The 24312-nt window shown below is 35.9% G+C and overlaps 1 protein-coding gene across 1 annotated transcript in view; it reads left to right on the top strand.

Annotated features, from left to right (window-relative positions):
• Positions 1-24312, top strand: part of LOC108750299 — a 304877-nt gene that overhangs the window by 277219 nt on the left and 3346 nt on the right. The window contains exon 10 of the mRNA XM_018489664.1: positions 22966-23931. Coding sequence (XP_018345166.1) covers positions 22966-23931 — 966 coding nt within the window. The remainder of the gene's footprint in view (positions 1-22965; positions 23932-24312) is intronic.

Here is a 24312-nt window from a genome sequence, read left to right on the forward strand (position 1 = left end):
TCTCTCTCTCTCTCTCTCTCTCTCTACCGACCTCTCGAGCGCAACGGAGGTGAAAGATGAGTTAATTCGAGGAAACTGGACGAAGCACAGTCTGTAGACTGTAAAGGAAGGTCGACGTCTGAAGCGGATACGACGAGGAGGACCGCGCGCTTCCTCATGTCTGACTTCTCGGTCGGGTGCGAGAAACGTGACCGACATGGCTGACCGATTCCGTTGATGACGGAGAACTCCGGTTAAATTAAAGGAAAACAATTGTCGCGTTCTGACCGCCGGCCAGAGTTACAGCAGAGTATTTCACGTTTCGGTCAATTTCGCGAAAGAGATGAAGAAAGACACTTATGCACTTACTCGCGCATGCAACTCGCGACATGAAGGAAAACAGTCATTCCTGACTATGGAAAAACGTTTCCCTCATCGCTCTGGCTCGCGCACGTGATGGAATAACGAGACACGGCCAACGACTGACGTGTATTTCAGTTCTCTCGGCGCGTGTCTCGTGTCTTTAGGAAATTCCGGCAAATTGCCTCGTGATAAGAGCACGTAGGGAGATAATCGAAATCATATACACTCGCGCGGTCGAGAAACATAGGCGGGTAATCCCGTTACCGGCGTCCGTTACCGTTTACTTAAGTCCTATATACGCTGTTTCGCTACGAGACCCCGGCGCCGAGGTTGCTTGAAAATTTCAGCTAATCGTTTTCTTTTTTTACCGTCTAGTAGAGGTAAGGCACGATAAGGATTTACCGCGCGTCTAGTTCCGAGTCGAAACTTTAGTCGCGAATTTTGAACCTGGAACGTATATAAGTCTGTTTTTGTAGCTAAATTGGTATACACTATATACTTTTAGAATTTAAAGTGAGATACATGTACGTTTGATATTTGAACCGCAAGTTATGCATCATTGTTGTACAAAATTAAAAGATATAAAATCTATATTATTTTTATCTACTTATTACAAGATTTAGTAATTGAAATAGGAATGTTCGATTCTCGAAACGATTCTCTAAAATCTTTTTCTTTTCTTTTTCCAAAAAAGTCGATTTGAAATAGCTCTTTTGATGAAAAGAAAGCATTTTTGGGCAAGATGATTGATTTATAAAATAGCCCCTTTTGCTTAGGAAAATTGAATTTTTCACGAAGAAAAGAATCTGTTAAAATCGTTCTTTTTGTTTGGAAAATCGAATTTTTATTAAGAGAATCATCTCGAAGCAATCCCTCGAAAATAACAATTTTTTTATTTTTAGTAATTATATTCGAAACTATGAAAAAATATTTTATACAAAAGTTTTATGGTAATCTAACAGGTCACTCACATTTTTCGAAAATGTTAAATTTTTTAACTTAACCTCCTATTTAATTAATAGGGATTGTTTTGACTCCTAAACCTTTGGTTAAGTAGATAAAAAAAGGTATATAGATCTAACACTTTTAGATGCTTTATACAACATATCCAAAATCCATCAAAATCGGTAAGGGGACAGTCCGGACTGTTCTTTTGTTAGCGAGAGCGTCGAAGAAAGAAGAATATTTTGCGATATTATACGAGACGTTTAAATGACTGTTGCGGAATAGCTTGCAGCATTCGAGATACAGCGGCGAACGAGATGTAATTTCGACGCGGAAAATCCTTGTTACCTGGCACAACGCGATGGAAACTTCTCGGAGTTAGGGAGAAAAATAACGTCGCTAAGGGAGAACGGCATCGCGATATTTGCAAGTGAAACTCGAATCAAATGCAGGAAGTAGAAATGAGAAACATAATTTTGTTGCGAAGGATCCTCGGTAAGCGCCCGGTCGTAACAAGGGTTTTCTCAAGGAAAATAAGGATATGTCCGCGAGCGGCTAACAACGCCGCGTAATTTGCAAGGCAGATTCCAATGGCATACGCCGAGTGAGAATGAAAAACATAAGTTTGTTACGTTTGCCGAAGGAATACGCAAATGAGTTGTGTTGCTTCGAAAAAAAAAAGTAGAAACGCATTTTCTCAGCTTATTTGTTCCTTCTCGAGCATAATATAAATTAGCAAGCAATCGTAGTAATGTTTTGTGGTTGCGAGCATGGATACGATTATGCACGCGACCGTAGACGTCAAGTTCTTTTTTGAAAATCTTGCATTTTTTCGCGAGTTTTAAATAACGGCTCAGAAATTGAAAAATATTGACATCAAAAATATCACGACTAAAATCGAAATGAGATACAAAAATTATTATCTATTTTTATATAACGAAAATATGAAATTGTCATATTTTATGTATTTGTAAAAATTTTTATTTTGATATTATTAAGAACTAAGATCCATTTTGATCGTGAAAATAGAATCATTTTTATTAATTAACTTCACGAGAATAAAATATAAACCATGGGATGTTCCTTGTATGTTTCTAAATATTACGTTAATATTTACAATATATCACAAACACGAGAAAATATAAATTACAAGGAAATGCAGTCCGAACACTTTCACGTAAGGAAGATTGACTCGCGTCGCCGTGACGGTATCGTCCAAAGGCTACTCCGCCATTCCGTGAAATTCGAAGAATCTCCTAGATGCGGTAGAGAAACGAGACCCGCGGGCGACGACGGACGGTACGTCGCACGAAATTTGCAAGCAAATTGCCAATTCTCAGATGGCCCATGGACACGGTCGGCCGCGTGCGCGCGTCGATAGAACGCACTAGGCAAGCCACCTGCGGCCTGTCTATCAGGAGCCAGAAGCACATCTCGTGGATATACGCGACCTGAAAATCTAACGCGCGTCCGAACACAAGATCTGATACACTCGAGGAGCACCGACAAGGATTTAATCGGCTTCTTGATTTTCCGGAACCCGAGTGACAATCTGGGTTCTATACGATCCGACGAAATCGAGTTGCCGCTTGTCGCGAATTTCGCAGATTACGTTTCCGGAGTCATTAATACCGTCTGTGTAGTGTTGATTACAACGAAAGAGCTTCCATGCGCGAGAAGCTGCGCTAACAATATAAATTTTCTAAATCTGACTTGTTTTTTAAATGTAACGTTGGTATTTGAAGAATTGGTAATAGAAAGTGATGTTTTTGTATCGCAAAAACACAAAAAAGTAATTGTAAAACCAATTTTGAGATATTTATATAACCAATGAGATAAGCTGCAGAATGAAGCAAATAGAATTCGAAGCACAGCAAATCTGCGCTACAATAAAATCAATGTCACTTACAATCAGGAAAAAAGAAACATAATGGTAGCAACTATAAAAATTATAACTATATAAGTTTTATACGTAGAATTAATGTACAGAGAGAGAGAGAGAGAGAGAGAGAGAGAGAGAGGAGAGAGAGCTGAATAAATTATTTTATAGTTATTGCAGCTAGAAAAAAGTTTATTTAACTATGTAGATTAATTCTACGTATGAAACTTGTATAGTTGTAAAAAGAAAATAGAGAGTAAGCTAAAATTTGCACAGCAAAAATATCACATAGAAATGACCAAAAACCGAGCAAGTTAGGTGTTGGAATAATACATTAACTTTTTATTAGTTACGAGAATATGCAAAAATGAAATGACGTTGATCAACATAAAGTCTTCATCAGTTCAAAAAGCCCTAACAAAAAAAAATAAAACCACAGCTGTATAGCTGTAACTTTTATAGCTACCATCACTATGTTTTTTCTTTAAATGTAAGTTTATTTTAAACAGTCGTTGTATAAATATTTTAAATGATTCAAAATAATAACTTATATTATTCGAAATCTGAAATATTTATATGTAAACGTAAAAAATTTTATTTTGCAAACAATTTTAGTCCCTAATTTACAAAATTCGTATCACAAAATATGAATTTTACATTTGATGTACATCAACTTTTCGGAGGGCAGGAGATACATACACGTACAGACATCTAAATTATCATCGACTTTTGATTATTTTAATCACCGAGCAAGTATCGCACTAGAAAAGCACGAAAAAAACCTCCTTTTAATTAACAAATTAAGTACTTTCTTAAAGACCGTCGTCGCGCGCGCACATTAGTATACCATTTTTGTACATGTCGAAAGATTCTTCATTAACTCGGAGTAAGATTCTCTTTCATAAGATGCCTCTCATTCAAACGGTTGTGAGTGTTTTAAGATCGGTGAAAATCTGAACGTCACGAGGCCTTTTGGAATATCGAAAGAGATCCATGAGAGAATGAAAGAAATCGTGCAGCTCTCGAACTTTCTCGCTTTGTCTCTCAAACAAATCTCCAAAAAGTAACACATTTAAATTCACTGTTATAATGTGTCTTTACTAGAAAACATTTTTTTTATTTTTTATTTTATAGTAGGTTTCTGATAAATTTATATAAAGACACAGATAATTTGAAAAATCTGAAAAATTTGAGAATTAACTTTTTTTCAAAACTATTTGTGTTATTGTTGTTTTGTGTGTGTGTGTGTGTGTGTGTGTGTGTGTGTGTGTGTGTGTGTGTGTGTATACATTACTGATATAATTTAATAATAATATTAAAAGTAATACATGCGTACACTACTCGTATCTGCCTAAAAATAATTAAGTAATTCTATTAAGAATGATAACTAAGAAGTTGCATTACAACACATTGTCACCGGACGACAAATACAAATAGTTACATTGCGAACGGACAAAACAGCAGTCGCAATGCAAGAAGGGGAACAAAACGACATAACGTATTAAAGTGTCGGAAACCTTAACGAAGAACGGGAAGCGATACACAAGAAACAGACGTAGACCAGAGACACGAGCTCGGACGGGCGGGGTATCCATGGTCTGATGGGCGAAAAAGCACCGGAGGCGGAAAGCCAAGGAGAAGGGACGAAGTACGAGGGAAGAAGAGGAGAGGAAAAAAGCGACGAGGAAGAAGGAGCAGAAAGAAAAAGAAAAGCTCGGGAGGGAGGAAGAGGTGGAAAGGAGAGCGACAAGAGGGGTGTGTGAGAGGCAACGAAACCGAATGCTGCGTCTCAGTGTGTGAGCGGAACGGACTGCAAAAACCGAAACTGCAAGATGTGCAACTGCCGAGTTCTTCTCGGGTGGACGAACGCAGGGATTGCCGGCGACGTCAGCGGAAGGTCCATCCCAGAGTCGGCCAAGGCTCCTACCCTTTTTTCTCCCGTGGATCTCGTCCAACTCAAGCTCGAAAAGGGAGCTTAGGAGAGACCAGTCCTTGTCCTCGTCCTCGCCCGCCGAGCGTTCTTTTGAAAGTGGGAATCCGGGTGAGAGGCATCGAGGGGAGGATGTCTCAGAGCTTTGGCGGCGCCTTGATAGCGAGATTTTCGTACCAATCGTTTGAACTGTGCTCGAACTGCGGCGCGAGGGTACCGATAATTCAAGAAAACTGAACGGCATGGCCGCGTGTCCAAGAAAGCGTATAATTTTTAGCAGCCGCCTTTAGCAGCGGCGACGATGTTTATGGCTTTCGAAAGTTCGCGCGAGGATATCCATTGCGCCGAGTATGTAGGATCGAGCGCACCGTATACTAAATAATGAAACTTGGAATTATACGACATCCAACAAACGCAATCTAGTGAGACGTAAAAAATTTAGATACCCTACTTATAGGGAAGATTGATACTCGAAATGTTTTCCACTCACTAAAAAGATGAATAAAAAAACAAATAATTTAGTTTATTATATTATATAATAATATTTTAGAGATTATAATTTTCTGCAGATTGAATCTAAGAGAATTTTAAGAATAATTTTCACTAGGGATAGTCTTTCGGAAATTATTCTTTTTGAAGCACATCTTCGGAAATAAGTTTTGAAAACACATCTTCGCTTCACGGAAACATCTCGCAACACACTGCCGATTGAAACAGAACGCGAGTCTATTAGGATTAATTAATATTTCAGAGCGACAATAATGGCATCGACAACCGGCTGTGTTATCGCATTATAGAAATCTATTTCCAATAACTACTCACCAATTAACGACTATCTCGCCCGCTTTTATAACGTGCAATTCCCCTCCGACGCGCGATATCGGTTAGTCTCTAAAATACTCAATACTTTTCATCCCTTTAAATGGCACAAAGCACACGATCCTTCCATCTTTTCCATCTTGGCCTTTCCTCATTCCCTCGCGTATTTCTGCCGGAATAAACTTCCCTCTATTTCTTTCGCACCCTCCTATCGTCGTACTTACGCTTCCGCTGACGTGCTCTCCCTCTCCCAATCTCTCTTCTTATTCCTCTCCTCCATCTCTTCTTCGTTCTCACCCTCGTATATTGATTACATAAGCGACCGAATATACTAACTCAGCTAAAAACGTCCTCTATCCATGCGTTTCTCTTTCCCTCACGTTACGCCCGCCCTCCGAAATGTCGTTTATGCCGCGACCATCCCCTAGCTGCATCGTTATAGTCAAACGACTGCGGGGGAGGGTAGGATTGCAGTGCATTAACGATGATTTTACGAATCCTCAGCACGATCGACAAAGCAGACTATCGCAATCACATCCTGCAGCGCGATAAAGGTGGTCATCGATTACACGTACTTGCCGCACGTACCTCCGCATAAGATGCATACATAATGTTGACCGGGAAGCCCTACGAACCCGGATTCTCTTATTAAACTCTGTTGGTGCCTAAAACCTAGAAATTACGGAGAATCTCCGAAGGACTTTCACGAAGAAAAAAAAACGGAAATTTTTCTTTAAAAATAGCCACAGGACAAAAATTGGTAAGATATGAGGTTACCACGCTGCAATATGTTTCTGAGATTAAAATAAATTTAAAATAAATTAAATTAGAAACAAAACATTTTATCTTCATTTTAATATAGTTTGGAATAAAAATGTCAGTAAAGTCAAAAACAAAAAGGTTTTAGAGTTAACCATATTTTATTTTTCAATTAATATATACATAATTTTTCAATTAATATACGTTAAATTTTCTCTTAAGGAGACATTTATTTATATGGAAATTAATTTATATTATCCAATTAAATTATTATAAAGATTAATAAAAGCTCTTTAATTTAATGTTTAAAGCGAAAATGTTATTTAATTTGTAAGTTTATTTATAGACGATTAATTTATGGTTTTCTCTTAACTTCAATTTTAAATTAATATTTTTATCGTTTGATACCAAAAATTGAAAAATAAAATTATTACGGAGAACAAGATATATCGAGAAAAGAATTTAGTAATAGCTACCAAATGTTAAATAAAATCATTTTAATTAATTAAATGGTCAATTAATATAATCAAAAATAATCTTACTTTTCTCTAAATATTTAGTAATTATTATCGAAAGATTGGTTATATGTTTGGTAATATTTACTAAATATTTATAACAATAAAATTATTTTTGGGTTTCATTATAACAGAACATCTGATTGAAACTATTTCACCGAACATTTGGTAGCTACTACTTGCAGACTTTTTTCAGTGTAAAACTTTTATCTGATCTCCATAGCAAAAAGTTTTTTTCAAAATTGCTGGCAAAGTAACAATCATAAATTATGTTGTAGAAAACCTTACTTTATATAGTATTATATAATCCTTTCATAGAATACTTTGTATAACGAACATGATACGAAAAGCGGTGCATAAAGCATCGTTATTGCGGTAGAAAGTTCAAGTAATATATATTATACGCCCATGTTCCGAGTACGCGTAATTCATATGCTCGGAATGCATAATTGGTATTGCCGATAAAATTAAAGTACTTTCGGCGAACAGTAAAGCGTCCATTAAAACTTTTCAGAGGGAGGATCGCATCCCCGTTCGCGGTGAATAGACCACGTTTCGCTTTTGAAGCCTCTCTAGTTACGATCCTTGCACGCTTATAACGTTTCAGTTTGCGTAATCGTTAAAAAAGCCTACAACTTTGATCACTATTATATTTATTGAAAAGAATATATTATCTATAAAGCTATATGTATGTTATGTCAAAATTAAGATGTTATTTAGGAAAGGAATGTTTTTATCGATTGTTATGTGGTGGCATAAAATTATCGATAATTAGAATCGAAAATTTCTTGCAAGATAATTATGAAGAACGTGAGAATAAATGATTTTATCTGTTGAAGGAAGCACATTAATTTCTTGCACCGCTAAGTAAGTTTATTATCTTGTCGTAGAAAAAAATTCATGAAAATTTTTATAGATGAGCTCTTTATAAAGTTATCCATTGTTTCGTAAAAAAGTCATCCTTCTTTGTTACGCTTCAGTAACATTTTTCAGAAAAATATCGGTCAGAGGTAAATTTATCAGCAAACATCCATCTTCTCAATCGCGAAACTGTGGAGTAAAAATTCGTAATTTTTGCCGTATTCGTAGCGGACGTAGAAAAAGGTAAATGAGAGAGAGATGAAATTGGAAATATGAAGAGGAGGACGATAAAACTATTAAGCAAATCCCAATCGAAATTTAATAGCGGACTGCAGTGTGCGTCGGACGACATAAAATAATCGAGTCAAATATGAAAATGCCGGAGCGGGCGGAGCGACGGGAGATTGCCGAAAAGAGAAAAATTGATAGAATTATTGAAACAAAGGCTGTGGGGGCCTTTAGAGCCGATCCTCGAGGACGCAAACACGCGAATTAATTTGCCTGCGACGCTTTTTTTTCCCACACTGGTATAGGGAGGACACCGGTCCCTAGGCTGGAAAACTCAATGGGAACGGAAAACTCTGTAGCCGCATAACGAACCGATCTAACCGGGCCTGAGAGAAAACGTGCCGCAAAGTTGGACAAAGAGGAGCCCGGAAAAAGAGAGAAAGAACACTGGGAACACAATGAAGTATGAAAAAAAACGCGTGCCAAAAATTCCATCTCGTTGGACGCGCCATTTTTACGCGTTGCCGCCCTTGGGGAATTGAATTTCTATCGGGCGCCGCGCTTGATCGTTCTGACGAATTATTTGTCGTTCTGACTTTCGTCGACACGGCGACATCCGTTTTCCTTTTTTTTGTTTTGTCTTTTTTTCATATATATATGTGTGTGTGTGTGTGTGTGTGTGTGTGTGTGTGTGTGTGTGTGTGTGTGTGTGTGTGTGTTTTCGGGGGCAGGCGAGCTCGTATCGCAGTTGTTTCAGAACCCATTGTTTCTCTGTACGAAGTTTGAGCGACCCGCTAACGCCGTAACCACGGCAAAGTTATGCGAAACGAACAGATTTGTTATCCGCAAAGAACACGGCTTTCGTTTTAAAACAAATTTCTACCATTCTAACATTGCACTCATTCCACAATATTATTTACTTCTCTATATTAAAAATCTTTTATTATTTTATATATATATTGTTTAAATTCATAAAACGTATATGCTACTATTTTTTTCTTTTAATAAAAACTCCTGTTATTATATTAAGAGATATTGAAAATAATTTAATGATAATTTTGAAATAGACCATATTTTAAACATGTTTTTTAATCAGTTTATATTTTAATTTTTTAGACAAATAATTGGAACAACAATAAACTGTCAAGCGATAATATTTTAGTATGTTATGTTATAAAATTAAACTTCAAATTAACTTTGTTATATCCTAATGGCAGGATGACATGTTGTTAACGATAATTTCAGGATAAAGAATTTATGTACAACGTAAAGTTAGTCATTCGCCGCGAATTCCGCATTCCGAGCGAAATGACGACACGTGAGTTCATCAGAAAAGTTCTCAGTCGTGACATTGTCGACATTGAGAGGCAGTCGTGAAAAAAGGAGCTCGTGCGCCAGTAGACGTCTCCCGAGAGCTTCGGTTTGCTTTTCGTCAGAGAAAAAAGGAAGGAGCGGTGAAAAAAGATGGCGGGGAGAGAAGGAGGAAGAGAAGGGTGACAGTCGTCTCTCACTTTCGTGAGATATTAAATTGCGAATTGAGGAAACGAAGAGAAAGAGAGAGAGAAAGAAAGAGAGGAAGAGGGAGAGACCACGTCGCGAATACCACCGCGATATGCATTATACAATGGACGCTCGTTTTTCACGCTTAATCTCATTAAACTCCACCGTTCCACCGCCGCTCCCGCAGGGTATTGCCCGTTATAGAAGTAGAAAATCAAATCTGCGAAAATATACGCACGCCCGCGATGCGGTGCAACGAACACGCCGCCGCGTATAAATACGGACGGGCTAACGCGATTATTGTGTCGTGCCGATAATCCTTAATGCATTCGTTAATGCAGAAGTCGGCGGCGTCGGCGCATTTCGAGCTAACGCGAGTTTCCGAGGCGCCAGCTATAAAAAGGTATCCGGCACGGAGTGGATAATGGGAAACGCGATTATGGAAAAGCGCGCGCACCGACATCGATGGCCGTCAAAATGCGGACGGATATGTACGAGCGGCCAAGGGAACGTTTCAATTCGTCCTTTTCGTCGATATCATCCTGTACAGGAGGAGAAAAAAGAAGCGCACTTTTCTTTTAAAAAAAAAGAAATGGATCGTGCAAATCTCTCTCTCTTTTTTTTTACTAATTTTTATTTATTTATTTCTATTCCTATCTTTGTGTTTTTTTTTATTTTTATTCTGTAGGTACTATTATTTTGAGTACCGTCTTTTCTTTTATAATATTTTCTATGTACTTGTCATTTTTATATTCTTAAAAAACTTGCTTTACAATATTGATAAACGCTTTTATCTCTCTCTCTCTCTCTCTCTCTCTCTCTCTCTCTCTCTCTCTCTCTCTCACACTCATACACATACATTGTCGAAGAAATTTCGAAAAGCGTAAAAACGAACACGTTAAGGTCGTCGCGTCTAACAGCCGGAAACCGGGATTAAAGTCACGAAGAAAATAATTTCTGCGTCGGAGGACCCCGGCGTTTTCACGGTGGTTCGATCAGGGGGACCTCGATATGTTCCACGGCAGTCTCTCTCTTTTTGGCGGCAGTGGCCTTTCACGAACACGAGGTAAACGTTAGTAGCGGGGTTAGCATTCGCGTCTTTGAACTTGACACGGGTCACCTGACTCCTGCTAGTCTCCTCCATCGCTAGCATCCTTCCCTCCCCTTCCCCTCTCTCCTCTGAGCTTCCTCTTCTTGGTGAACTTCACTAGGCGAGTTAACGGTGCGAGTCGTGAAATATCCTCTCCGCGATCCTCTCCTCTAGAATCTCTTTTAGAGTACCATCGTTGCATCGCATTCATTGATAAGTTTAATGTAGTAAGTAAGTGATGTGAAAGAGAGAGAGTAAGATTGATAAATGAATAGCATTTATTAGTATCCTACAGCAAGTCCTTTAAGAACAAACTTATAATTAGAAAAGCAAAGGAGAATCGTATAGATATTATATACAAAAGTAAGCAAATAATTGAAAGAAAGAAAAGTATTTTACAAGAACAGGATGTAAATATAAAAAAGAAAAGAAAGAAAAAAATATGCAAATATATATATAATAAAGATAGGAAAAAGAAAAGCAAAGAGAGAGAGAGAGAGAGAGAGAGAGAAAGAGAGAGATTGTCCTGATTGAAAACATTGCATCGTCCAAAAAAATAATATAATTAGAAGAAGAGAGAAGAGGAAGGGGGGGGGGGGAAATAAAGTGAAGAAATACATTTTTATTTTATAGATTCTTATCGATAATGAAATTTTGAGAATTTTTTAAATTTACTAAAAAATCATTATAAAATATTAATTATTAAATAAAAATTTTACTAAAACTTATTAAAAACAATATATTAAAATTTTCCTAATATATTAATTTAATCCTAATAGACTCGCGTTCTATTTCAATCGGCAGTGTGTTGCGAGATGTTTATGTATCTAAAGAAATATTTTAGTATAGTTAAAATTTTGTTTTAGAAGTTTTAATGAAAAAGATTTATTTAGTATCTTTGTTATAAAAAAATACTATTTTACAAAAGAAGAAAGAAAGATTAAAGTTCTTATAACGAAATTATGTTAGTGTTATACTAATAAGCAATAATGTAAAAGACATAAAATTTTTTTGTTTTATTTTTTTTTTTGAAAAAAATTTCAGAGAAAAAAATATTTTATTTATAAATACACAAATTCTTTTAATTGATCTGTAATTGTGGAAGTTTAGTTTAAAATGATAATGTATTGAAAATTGAGAAATTGAAAATATTTCTCAATATTTTTTTGCTAAATATAATCTATTTCAAAACATTTTGATATATTCCGAAAATATATTTTGTCTCGAGTATACTTACATCTTGTCATTGAGTTATATCGTAATAAAATAAAATATTGGTATAAAGTCCATATAATATCAATAAAATGTTAATTCAGGATATAATTTAGGATAGCGCATCTCAAATCTTGAACTTGTCATAGATTAATGGATTGCACGAATCTTGTGTTTATTTTCCTCTCCATCTCTTTGTCCAGTTTTAATGAACCTCGTTCCGCTCGAAACTATAACCACAACTTGCCGCACTCTCCGAGTTCTCCGATACACTCCTTCTTCACCGAAAGTTTCGGTAAGTTCATGATCTAGCGCGACTGTTCCGCTCGAGAACGATTCTTCTCGGTTCGCTGGCGAAGTTGCGCTTACAATTAGTGAAGAGCAGCCGGAATAATCGGAAGCTAATTCAGAAACTGCTTTGAAATGGCGATAATTAACTCGAGAGGAAAGATGGAGAAAACGGCGGTTGATTACTAAAATCTCAATGATAACTCCGTGTCGTTCAAGTCTCGAAGTGGACCTATTTTTTCCTTTATCTCTTCGATTCTTTACGGCTGTTTCATAATTCCGCCATATATCGCCGTTATACTATCCCAATGTTTTATAATACAGAGCACCGATCCTCACCGGACGGTCCTCTTTATTTCTCTATTATGTCCGTTCTGTTTCCTTTGCTTCCTTGTTTTTCCTCCGGCTGGCACTTCAGATTTTCTCCGGTTCGTTCGGCTTCATGAAACTTTTATTACGAGGCAACGTTGTTTCTTACAGCGGTACTTTGATCATTTTAAATCGTAGTACAAGTACGTCTAGATTAAACGAAAGAAGCCGTGTGCGTTTATCCTCTGGAAAAGAAGGAGAGAGAGAAAGGAAGAGAGAGAGAGAGAGAGAGAGAGAGAGAGAGAGAGAGAGAGAGAGAGAGAACGAAAAAGAACTAAGCGACAAAAAAGAAACATCGTTTTCATTTGAGTGTCTTGCTGATTGCACTATGCCAGTTTACTAATTGATATCTATTTTATGTTATATGCAACGAGTGGTTGTTTCGCAGCTAAATTAATTAAGTCGAATCGATACAATGTAGCTGGAATAATAAATGACGAATTGACAACCATTGCGGCGTATGGCGGAATTCGATGGAATGGGAAATTTTAAATCATAATATTAAATTGGGCTGTATTAATTAATGAAAGAACACTCACTCGACGTAATTAATAAAATCACATCATGAAAAACATGAATTGGCCAAGTTGGCTTATTATTGCTCCGCGTTCGAGAAATACGCAACGCATTATGGAAATAATTTTATCTTCCAAAAGAGACGCTCTCGCGCGTTCATTTCCGCACACTCGGGGAAATTTAATAAAAGCGAGATTAATGAAAAACGGTATGCTCCTTTTCATCAACTCGTTCTAGCATTTATAATACTCCCTCTTAAATCCAATAATGTTAATGTCTAATTCAGTCTGAAAATTGTTAAATCTTAAGTGGAACATTTCTGAAAGGGACAATTTAGTCAATTTTTCTATTTTCATCTTTTACTGTGATATTTACAGTAAATTTCAAATTCTTAAATTGTCGTAAAAAGATGAACGTTGGAAAATTCAAGATTATTACCGCATGTTTCCTATCTTGTTCGTTTTAACGACGTACTGTTGCACTCGCATTTTTTTTTATTCTCTTTTAAAAAATCAGAGAAAAAAGTATACTTTTCTCTACGTTTACCACATATTAATCGTCATCAGCAAGTTTGGTTATTAACTCAACTTTGTCTCCTTTCACTCGGCACGGCTTCCTGTTTACTCCAGTTTCTAACGAGGTACGCGGTGACGCAGGTATTTCGATTAGTTCGATGAATTTTGCGGGATATTTCACGAGAGCGGAGGCGATCGCATCGAGTTATAGCTAACGGTTTAATATTCGCGACACAAAATTATGTCGGCGGTTACGTTCGACGGAATCAGGTTGAAATGTTGCCTGGCCAATAATAATCAAGCAACGATCGACGTTTCTGCCGCGCACTCAGGTTTAATTACACCAGTTGTCATCCGTGTTTACTCACGAAGATACGCGCTTCGCTTCGATAAAACGCTGCTGATGGCCATGGAGAATATTTTCGAACTACTGCGCGCCGTTTATTTGTAGAATAGCGTCGCACGATGCGATACGCTGCGCAGAATTGACGGACCATTTTTCTGCATAGCTGCACGAGTTTTCTGCTATGTTGCGAGAACCTCGATGGAATCTCTCTCTCTTCCTCTCTTTCCCCCCTTTCTCTCTCTCTCTCTTACACTCATTTGCGAAAAGTGCCAACGATAATAAACGGAATAATGAATCAGTATACGATAATTTAAGTGTACGAGCTAAATCGAAAGCGTTGAATATGATTGATTAATTAATCAAGTTCTACGTGCGGCTATTGTATTTTCGATTTTCACATTTAATGTGCTCCAGTTGTTAGCAGAATCAACTTTCAGCGAAATGATAGAATATTCATTATTATACCTAATATAATAATGGATAAAGCGAAAATAAGCTCTATGAATACTGAAGTTTATTGACATTCTTTTTTAGATACGAAACGCCACCGTCGAAATGTGACGGATTGTATAACGAATTAAAAATGAAATAAACTGTGATAGAAATTTCATATATTTTTTGGGCAGTTATATTTATAACTTTATCGAGTTGTTAACAACTAAAACTACTTATAATTCTAATCAATGTAATGCTTTACAGTACTGCGCACCAAAGATGCAAAATCTGTGAATCCATTTGTTGAATAAAACAGCACAAAAAAGACGGTTTTCCTGAAGTATCTAAAAATTTAGCTAAACACAGATCTGAAACTAATTTTGTTTGATTATCAAAATAATTATAAATGTATGACGCTTAAACTGATTGTTAAAATCACACAACACAAAATTTCTTGCAGCATTGCTGATCATGTTTGCGATTCCTACATAATTATTTTGATGATCCATCACAATTATTTTTAGATCTAACTTAATTTTTAGAAACTTCAGCAAAATTATTCTTTTCGCCAAGATAACAAAAATACTAAACATACCAAAAATAAACGTATATACGCAAATTGCATATTTTATTAGGAAAATTGTTTTCATTGAATGAAACGCTCTATCAAGTTTTTATATACAAATCTCCTACGCAGTATTACAATTAATGCGAATACAGTAGATAATATTAGACAGCATGGATGTCTAAGAAAATTGCATGCATTTCTATCAGGGAAGGTATAATTAATTAAGTCTTAATTCACCTGGCACTGATAATTAACAAAATATTTTATTTACCGTTACATATAATGAGATATGAGATTTCGTTCATCTCTAGTAGACGTAGTTCTTCGATAAGACAAATTTAGTTTTTGTTGCCGTTTGATAGAAAACAGATAGAGACATCGCAAATCGTCCCTTTACTTCAAAGTAACAACGTAACAAAGAACGAATGATTTTTGAATGATTGAACGTGAATTATTATTATTATTATTATTAATGAGTTAAGATTATTAAACGTTTAGACACACAGTTATCTTCATATCTTTACTTCGCATATTCATTTCTGCGTCAAATGTTAAATATCAGTTGTTATTTCTCTGCATGAGTTAAAGATAATCCGCTTAACGTATTTCGGTATGACAATACTTGGTTGTGAAAAGAAATATTCTTGAATCCGTCCTATAGATGATTTATTTTACAATTACAGCCGTAATTTATCGAATGACGTAAACGGATCCCTCGAATCTTCCGATTTACCTTTTTTTTTTCCAAACGAAGACGAACGCGCACGGTTGTTTCGTGGAGGGTCTCACTTACCCTTCCGTCTCCTGTCCTCCTTTACCGTGTATTCCCTCGTCGCCATCTACCCTGCCAAAAGTTATTTCCGCTGGAAATTTATCGCTTTGGCGAGAATCGAGGCGTCATTTCCGGGCGAACGAAATAAAGAGAACGCCGTGCTCGGCCGATCTCGTTTCTCCGTTCGAAGAATAATTGGCGCCCACTTTTATCGCCTGTCTCTTTAACCCCCTCCCCCTCGCTTTTCACCCACCTAGATAAAAGTATCGCGAAACTCGCGAATGTAAATCGTCAGCTAAAAGTACGTGACGTATCGGCGTATCTATCTTGCGCCGTGAAGAAAAACGCGCGCTAACGGAAGACAAGCGCGGCCGTTCTCTTATTTACAAACTTCCCTCTTCTCCTGGTCGATATATTCGATTTAACTTCCAACGACGATAAGCAAAGTACATGAAGCTTTAACTCTTTCGAAATGTGCATATACATATAATGAGATATGAGATTTCGTTCATCTCTAGTAGACGTAGTTCTTCGATAAGAAGCGAAGCTTCAGTCACACGAAACTGTAGTCGCGGCTAAAAAGAAACACTTCTACTTTGAAGAAGCCAAAGTAACAGAAATACAAATATACTTTCCTTGAAAATTTTCGTTGCCGTCTAATACAAAAAGAGATGGCAGTAATGTCGCTAATTGAGAGTTAATATTACTCTCTTACTTCAAAAGTGACATAACTCAAAAAACGTAATTTTCGAGTTATTACATGAATAAGTTAAATATCCTCTCAAAAATAAACTAACTTAACTTTATAAAACTTTATAAAATTATAACTCGAAAAGGGTGGTTAAAAAAAATTATTAAAATCATTACAATTTAAAAGAGACGGTTTTTTAAGAGTTGTGAAAATAATAAAAATAACATTCGATTATATTAAGAATATATTAAGAATATATTCTTTTTGCCGGATTATTGAATTAATCAATAATTTCTGCCAAGTTGAAAAATAGTTTTTTCTGTTTTCTTAATTTTGTTTTAATGCTTATTAATATCTGTATTGTTAAACTGATTGTAAATCTATCCTTAAGTACAGCACAGATTATTCCAATAATATTGCAACAATATTACAATGTTTCAACATTATTGCAGTAACATTGCAAATGTCACCGCAATGTTGCTGCAAACTTCTGTGCTGAATTGGTAATTTGTGATATTATTTCAGCTTCTGTTTAGGATTACATTTCTAGTTTCGGGACAAACAATCGGCGTGTAGTTTGTTTGAACTGGAAGTTGTAAGATTCATGCAAAAAATATTATCAGGCACTAAATTTGAATATTTCTCGATCGATTTTCACTTATCAAAAGTCATTATATAATTGTTTAAATTATGTATATAAAGGAGCGATATGTAAAAAAAATTTATTTCTACGATCGCGCGGAGCCATTCCCATACCATTACGTCATTCTCGTTGCCGCATGATGATGCAAAACGAATGAAACTCCCACGCCACAGGAACATGAACGAGGCAAACTAAGCACGCGATAACGGGGCGAAATTTCCGATCCGTTTCCCTCGTCGTCGAGATCGATCGTTAGGGGCGGCCGTTTCGTTCTCTGAAAAGAGTCTATGCGGGGTGCAGAGGGGAAGGGAGGGGATCGAGGCGGCAGAAAGCAAAATCGAGGGAGGCAGCACTCGACCGATTAATTAAAAACTTGGTACTGCCGTGTCAAGAGGCACGCTTCGCCAGCAAACGATGCGGATGTGACAGGATAATGCCGCTGTGACTAAGCGGTACCGGTTTACCCGTAGGGCTTTTTGGGTCAAAACTGGCGTAGGCAGAGGGCCTAGAAGGAGAAGAGGGTGAGGACTGTTGTCAAGATGGACACGATGGATCGTGATTAATTTTTTATTGTATTACATTCTCTTCAGGTAGGAAACAAGAAAAAAAGAGAATTCTTTATTATTGTGAACTCCAATTTAAAACTCCCAGTTTTATATATTTCAAATCCCATAAACAACCTACTCGTACACTGAACGAATCCTTGATTTTCATTTCCAACTTACGGATTTTTTTGCGAATTATATGGAATATTTGAATTGACGAAACATTCTTTCAAATTTCTCTATAAATGGAAATTGCTTCGAAAAAGTGATTTCAGTTAATTGTACAGAAGCATAAAGCGACATGTATTTTTTTTAATTTATTTTAGATCAGGTAGCAATTTGGCAACAAAATTGTTAAAATTTTTACATAAAAACATAGTTTTATGTGATATGAAAGGTTGAATTGGTATGCAAATATCAGCGAGGCTCCAGGCTGTTCCAATTTTATTTCTGCCGCCATGATTTCGAGTCGCGATATAGCATAGATTTAGCAATACTTATTAAGGGCGAACGAGGTCGTGAACCTGAAGCTCACTATTGGGACACTATGCAGGTAACTGTCACGATTAATTATTCTACAATTTTCTTTATTCCGAAAGCGGATTGGATAGCTAGTTTGGTTTCAGGTTAGCGGAAGTTGGGAAAGCTGTGCTGGGTAATTTAGTGCTTGCGGTTGTTATCGATTATCGAAAGCGCGATTCGTTGCCAATAAGTATTTGCGCTGTGGGACATAAATATCACTCGCAACGAAAAGCTATGATTTGAGACACAACAAAATATCGGACAACTGGACATCGCGAAATTACATTTAGCTTGATGCCTAATGTTAAAAATATTTTTTCTCTCGATGTTAACAAACAAAGGTGTTAAAAAATTGATCTTTTATTAATAACAAATTATATCAGAATGTTGCAAAAAGTCTTTTACTGTATTGTAAAAATTTTAGAAAAAATAAAAATAAGCGAAAAATTAGAAATAAGTAAAGAAATGAGTGCGACACAAAGTGAAAAATATTTTTTAAATTGTGAAAATTATTTAAATTATATTGCGTTTATTCTCATTTTGATAAAAGCGATATCATAATTGCAATAAAATCACTTTTAAACTGATAAAATAAAAAATAAAAATTTACTTGTTATTACTGAATGTCGTGTTGGCGAATTTAAAAGATGTATATGCTGATGTGTGTCCATCTAATAATGTACTTCGATAAATTTTCGTTATTTAATATACGGAATTGGAAAAGGATAAAATGGATTAATCTCTAGTATAAAAATATGTTTCTTTATATTTATCTTACTTCTGTTACATGTATTGGTATGTGAATCTGTATTTGTTTTAATTCGACAAAAAATATATTTTCAAGTTTATAAAGTACACTCATAGTCAGTCGTCCGCGTAGTTACATCTTCGGAGACAACTAGATACTACGAAACTTCATTGTTACGCGATTCTCAGAGTAGATTAGCACATTGAGATAAGGCAAGATACGTTCCCTCATATATGTATATGAATATCTCTAATTGCAATATGCGACATACTACAATGATAACATATCGCAACGTTATTAAGCGCAGACTACTCTCATTAATACGAAATACAAAATAATATACAGTAAGGAAATATGATCTGCTTTCATAAAATAATAATTTTTTATTATTATTAGGATAAACTACCAGAATTAATATTGTAAATTTTAGAACAGCCTAGAAACTTAACTCTGCTATACATATTGAGTTTATTTGACCCAAAATGTAATTTATTTTTTAAAATAAATTGTACTAAAAAGAATTTCTTTCTAATATTTGATGATTTTATTTGTTGATGTAAGATCTTTTTTTGTGACCTTTTTTTATTTTTTATTTTTTATAGAGCTTTTAATATTGATTCAAACGATATAATTGTAAATTTGGACAAATTAACAGTTAAAAAATATAGTTTATTATTGAGACACATGATATTTAAGCGATAAAGCTTTACAGCATAAATAATCAGTACAGTCCATGACTCGCCCTTCCGATTGAACACAAAGGAGATAGACCAAAGGGACTGACTCTCAACCTCTCCATAACCCGCCCTTACCCCGTCCTTTTAGGCAAGTCCTTCGTGCCGGGAATCGCCTAACGAATCGGAAAAATCAAGTCGCCTTCACCCAGACCGATCGCCTTTATGTTGTCGTAAAATCGCGTCTAATTAACCGTAAAAATAACGAGATTTTTGCGATATCGCAAACTGCCATTAAAATCAATTTATAAAATTCGGCAATGCAAAGTGGAACGGCAATGTGAAAAACCAAAGTGGAATCCTATTTTTGAACTACAAACGGAAATAAGATTGAAGTTGATTTCTTGGTAAATGATTAATTCGGATCTTCCATTTATATGTACGTTCCTTTGCTAGTCTTTAAGTATTTTTGTATTTTTATAATTAAGTTGCGATTAAATGAAATAAAAGTATCTCATTGTTAAAGCGGATCTTTCTGAGACTTAATTAAAAAGTGAGATCTTACTACTTTTGTAACAGAATCTTGCTTTCTAATTAAGAGCAAGTAAATGTAAATTTTTCCGACTCCCTTTACTCGAACTTTTCTAATTCTTTCGACGTTAAATAGCAATTAAACCCTTCGCTGTATTTTCCCTGTAGGATAATCGGTATGCTTTTTTTCTTTCTTTCTTTTTTGTAAGCATCGTATTTCACGTGCTTTCAATTAACCTGAGGCACATATTTTGTTGTAATGTAAAGTATAAAAGAGTAGACTCTTGATCGTTAGCTTACCGAGTTTTGAAGGCTTGGTATCGAGATAAAACGATAATGCAGCTTATCGGACTAGGGGAGAGTGGCATTCTTTACTCGAGGGTGCGTCGCGTCGTCAGATTTGTCTCGTTAGAGTTCGCATTGTGTCTGCCTATGGTCGATTTACGCTCTCTCGTTATAACCATTCGCCGTCTTCCGTTACTTTCTTGAGCCTTCTAAAGACTCCGAGCCTTCTTTTTCTCCTTTCCTACGACCTAACGAGCTTCCATTAAGCTCACAATGCGTATTCTTGTTTGCGTGTGATTGGCGGTATTTATTGTGGCTCACATATATTATACGCATACAAAGAGAAAAATTTGTTTGAGAAAAGAAAAAAAATTGAAGAATGATAAATATATGCGCATGTGTAAGAACTTTTAGTAATCGATACAGAGTGTAAGATAATATTTACGTGATATTAGTGAAAATACGTTACAGAAATATAAGATTTCTTAAATAAAAATGTTGTAAGAAATAACGTTACGTTTTTGCGTTATTTTTGGAGCAAACTGTAACTGCTTTAAATTAATTACAACTTCAGAAAAACGATTAACCTGAGTCTTATAAATTTGGAACCATTATATAACATTTTCAACCATCTTAGGATACATAAGAGATATAATATGATTATGTGAACTCCCTGAATAGAGAGACTCGGACATCCGTGGCTCTTTTCAAAACAATTTTCTCTCCCCGGTTTAAAATATACCGTACTTTCTCACTAACAAGAAAGTATCATTAGCAGGGATCGATAACCTTCGTCGAGCTTCTTGTCCCAACTTCTAAAGTTACGGCATTTAAAATTCCGTTTAAGACTCAACTTCAAAGTTTCTTCTTAGGCCGTAGAAATTACGAGCATATCAGTACTTTACTTTCGGTAGATAGGATCATTAATTTACAGCAACTCTTTTTATCTACGATATCTTTTGCGTTTATTAGTATTTATATGTTTTAGTTTATGGATATATGTACATATATAACTCGTAATGTTAATAATAATAATAATAATATTAGTAACAATAATAATATTGTTTTGTAACATACGTTTGTAATTTTATCACATTTATATAAAATTCCAATGGTCTGTGTACCGAATATTGCGACAAAAAATATCGCTTGAGGTACACGATAAATGTTCACGCGTTTTTATACGTTTTATCATGCTGCCATTTTTCATTTCTTGCACATGTCGTGCATTAAATTAACTCTTTTATCGTAAATATAAAACATAATCGTAAATCGCGAATTATACGACGTTATATTAATGTTTTAAATGAACCAAGCGTAATACTTCATGTCATTAATAATACTAAAAAATTTATTACAGTATTCTTACTCTGTCTCATATCACAAATTCTCTCTATCCACAATATAAATATTATATCATCTCGCGTATATTACGCTATTAAAACAATTATTATTTATTCCGGAAATCAAGTTTGAATTTAAGAACTCTTATTATGTTTAAATTATCCTTTATATACAATCCCTCAAAGCATTAAAGTATTAAAAATTAAAAAAATAATATTAATTGTACTTTGATAATTCTACTTTAAATCTGCTCATTTTTAATCTTACACATTGTTATGATATATTTTCTGAAATTCTATATTTTGGCTGATATTGTTCTTAAAGTAAAAATATTATATTTCGCTATATATTTTGTGTATATAAAAAATTCACGTACATAAAAAATTTTCGAATATAATGATACTACTCGTCTATCCTAAAATAGGATCAATATAGAAACAATCATACTTATTGTTATCAGAGAAATATTTTACTCTTAAATAAACATTTTTTATTCTGGAATAAAATTATCTTGGTATATTGGTTTCGTGTCAAATACTATAGTGCCAGAATTGTACGTTACGACATTAGGAGATTATTAAAGATTTCTTCTAAACGTAAGAATATATATAAATTTATATTTATATGTTAGTTTTGTCTTAAGACAATAAGTCAATCTTGTTTACAAAAATTAATTAAAAGTCAATTAAAGATTCTCAATAGATTGAAATAATAAATTAATTATAAACAAAAAAGGCATTGGAAGCTAGCGCGGAAAAATGATGCGTCAATTATTATTACAAGTCTTCAACTGTACAATGTTTGTATATATTATGACGTTTGACTGTAATTAACGTGTCATTAAAGACTCGTAATAATAATTTTGCATATCATTTTTTGCGCTGATTCTCAACGCCTTTTTTATTTATAATTAATTTATTATTTCAACATTATTTAGTTTGAGGAAGAAAAATAGGAATTATTGATCTAATCTTGATATTCTATTTTTATACTACCAGATTGCGATAAGATTAGGTATATCACGAATATATTTTTTATTTAGTTATTAAAATTTTTTTCCGAGAGTAAGATTTGCGTTTGCTTTTTGTCGCAGCGAGCTCTCCCGAACCACGTACCTGTCCGTACTTGGGCAAGTTCACAGTGACGGATGTGAATCGGAATCAACGGAACACGCGCGAAAGCCGCAGGAGCCAGCACCAGCAGGAATCTCTGTCCATCCGACACGACGGCGAGAAGGTGCGGCATGCCCAGGAGAGAAATGAGGACCGGCGAGGTCGTAAGCTGGATTATGAGGTCGAGAAGAGGCGGGCCAACAACGAGTATCTCGTCCACGAGAGGATGGGTCGGCGAGCGCGTTCGAATCGCGGCAACCGAAGTCGCAAGGACTACAGCCTGGAAGAAATGTCCTCGTCGAAGAGAACTTCGGAGCTAGAGGAGACTTTCCGGGATCTACGAGAGCGCGCCTTGCGATCGAAGGTTAGACGATCGGGTGATCTGGAGCAACGTGTCGCCGAGAGCTCACATTCTAAGACGAGGAGATCGCGCGCTGTCGAACGACACCTCGACGAGAAAGACATGAGATACGCGATGGATCGCGGAAGAGTTGACAAAAACGAGGGTGGGACGATTGAAGACGAGATGAATTCGAAAGATAAGACAAACAGATCGAGAAGATACCCAAAGATAGAAGACTTTCATCCGTATGACGTTGATACAATCAGACGGTTTTGGGCCGCCGATTCGGACGACAGCTGGACCTCCAGTACATTGCAGGTGCAAGGCGATTATTTCGGGGATTATTTAGACGCCGATAGCCCGCCGCGAAAGAGATCCACGTCGGGGAATCCGGCCGACAAGGGTATGACCTATAAGGATCTTCTGAGAATGAAGAGGGAGCTCGAGGAACGCGAGAGGGATGAGGATATTCCCGAGAGGAGGGAGAAGAGAAACGAGGATGACTCGAGGTGCAGTTCTGAGGTGACGACCTTAACCGTAGGTTGCTCCACGGCGGACAGGATGGAGTTTCAAAGTGACTGCGTCGACGACGACGCTATCACCGGTAATTATCTATCTTTTCTTTCTCTTTACTGTCATACCGAGAACCTTAGCCGCGCTGACCCCTTGAATACGATCACAATACCGCGAGCGATGAAGGAGGATTATTTTTTCAAGGCATTTTAAGTGTAGAATTCGACGCGGGTGTCAGAAAGTGTCTTCTTAATGTTAGAAGGACTGACGATTATAATCTAGAAGTACATAAGCGTTTAGTCTAGCAAGAATTCTCTTTGTGAAGGAAAAGATTTTATCACTGCAACTTAAATATAATTTTCATTAACTGTGCATTTTTATTAGGAAAATTGCGTATCTTATAGAAAAGAAAGACATTGATTCTGATTTCAAAGAATTCCTAAGTGACGCAATAGAGGTCATACTAATTATA

This window comes from Trachymyrmex septentrionalis, unplaced genomic scaffold (genome assembly GCF_001594115.1).
Source record: "Trachymyrmex septentrionalis isolate Tsep2-gDNA-1 unplaced genomic scaffold, Tsep1.0 scaffold11, whole genome shotgun sequence".
Classification (NCBI taxonomy): Eukaryota; Metazoa; Arthropoda; class Insecta; order Hymenoptera; family Formicidae; genus Trachymyrmex; species Trachymyrmex septentrionalis.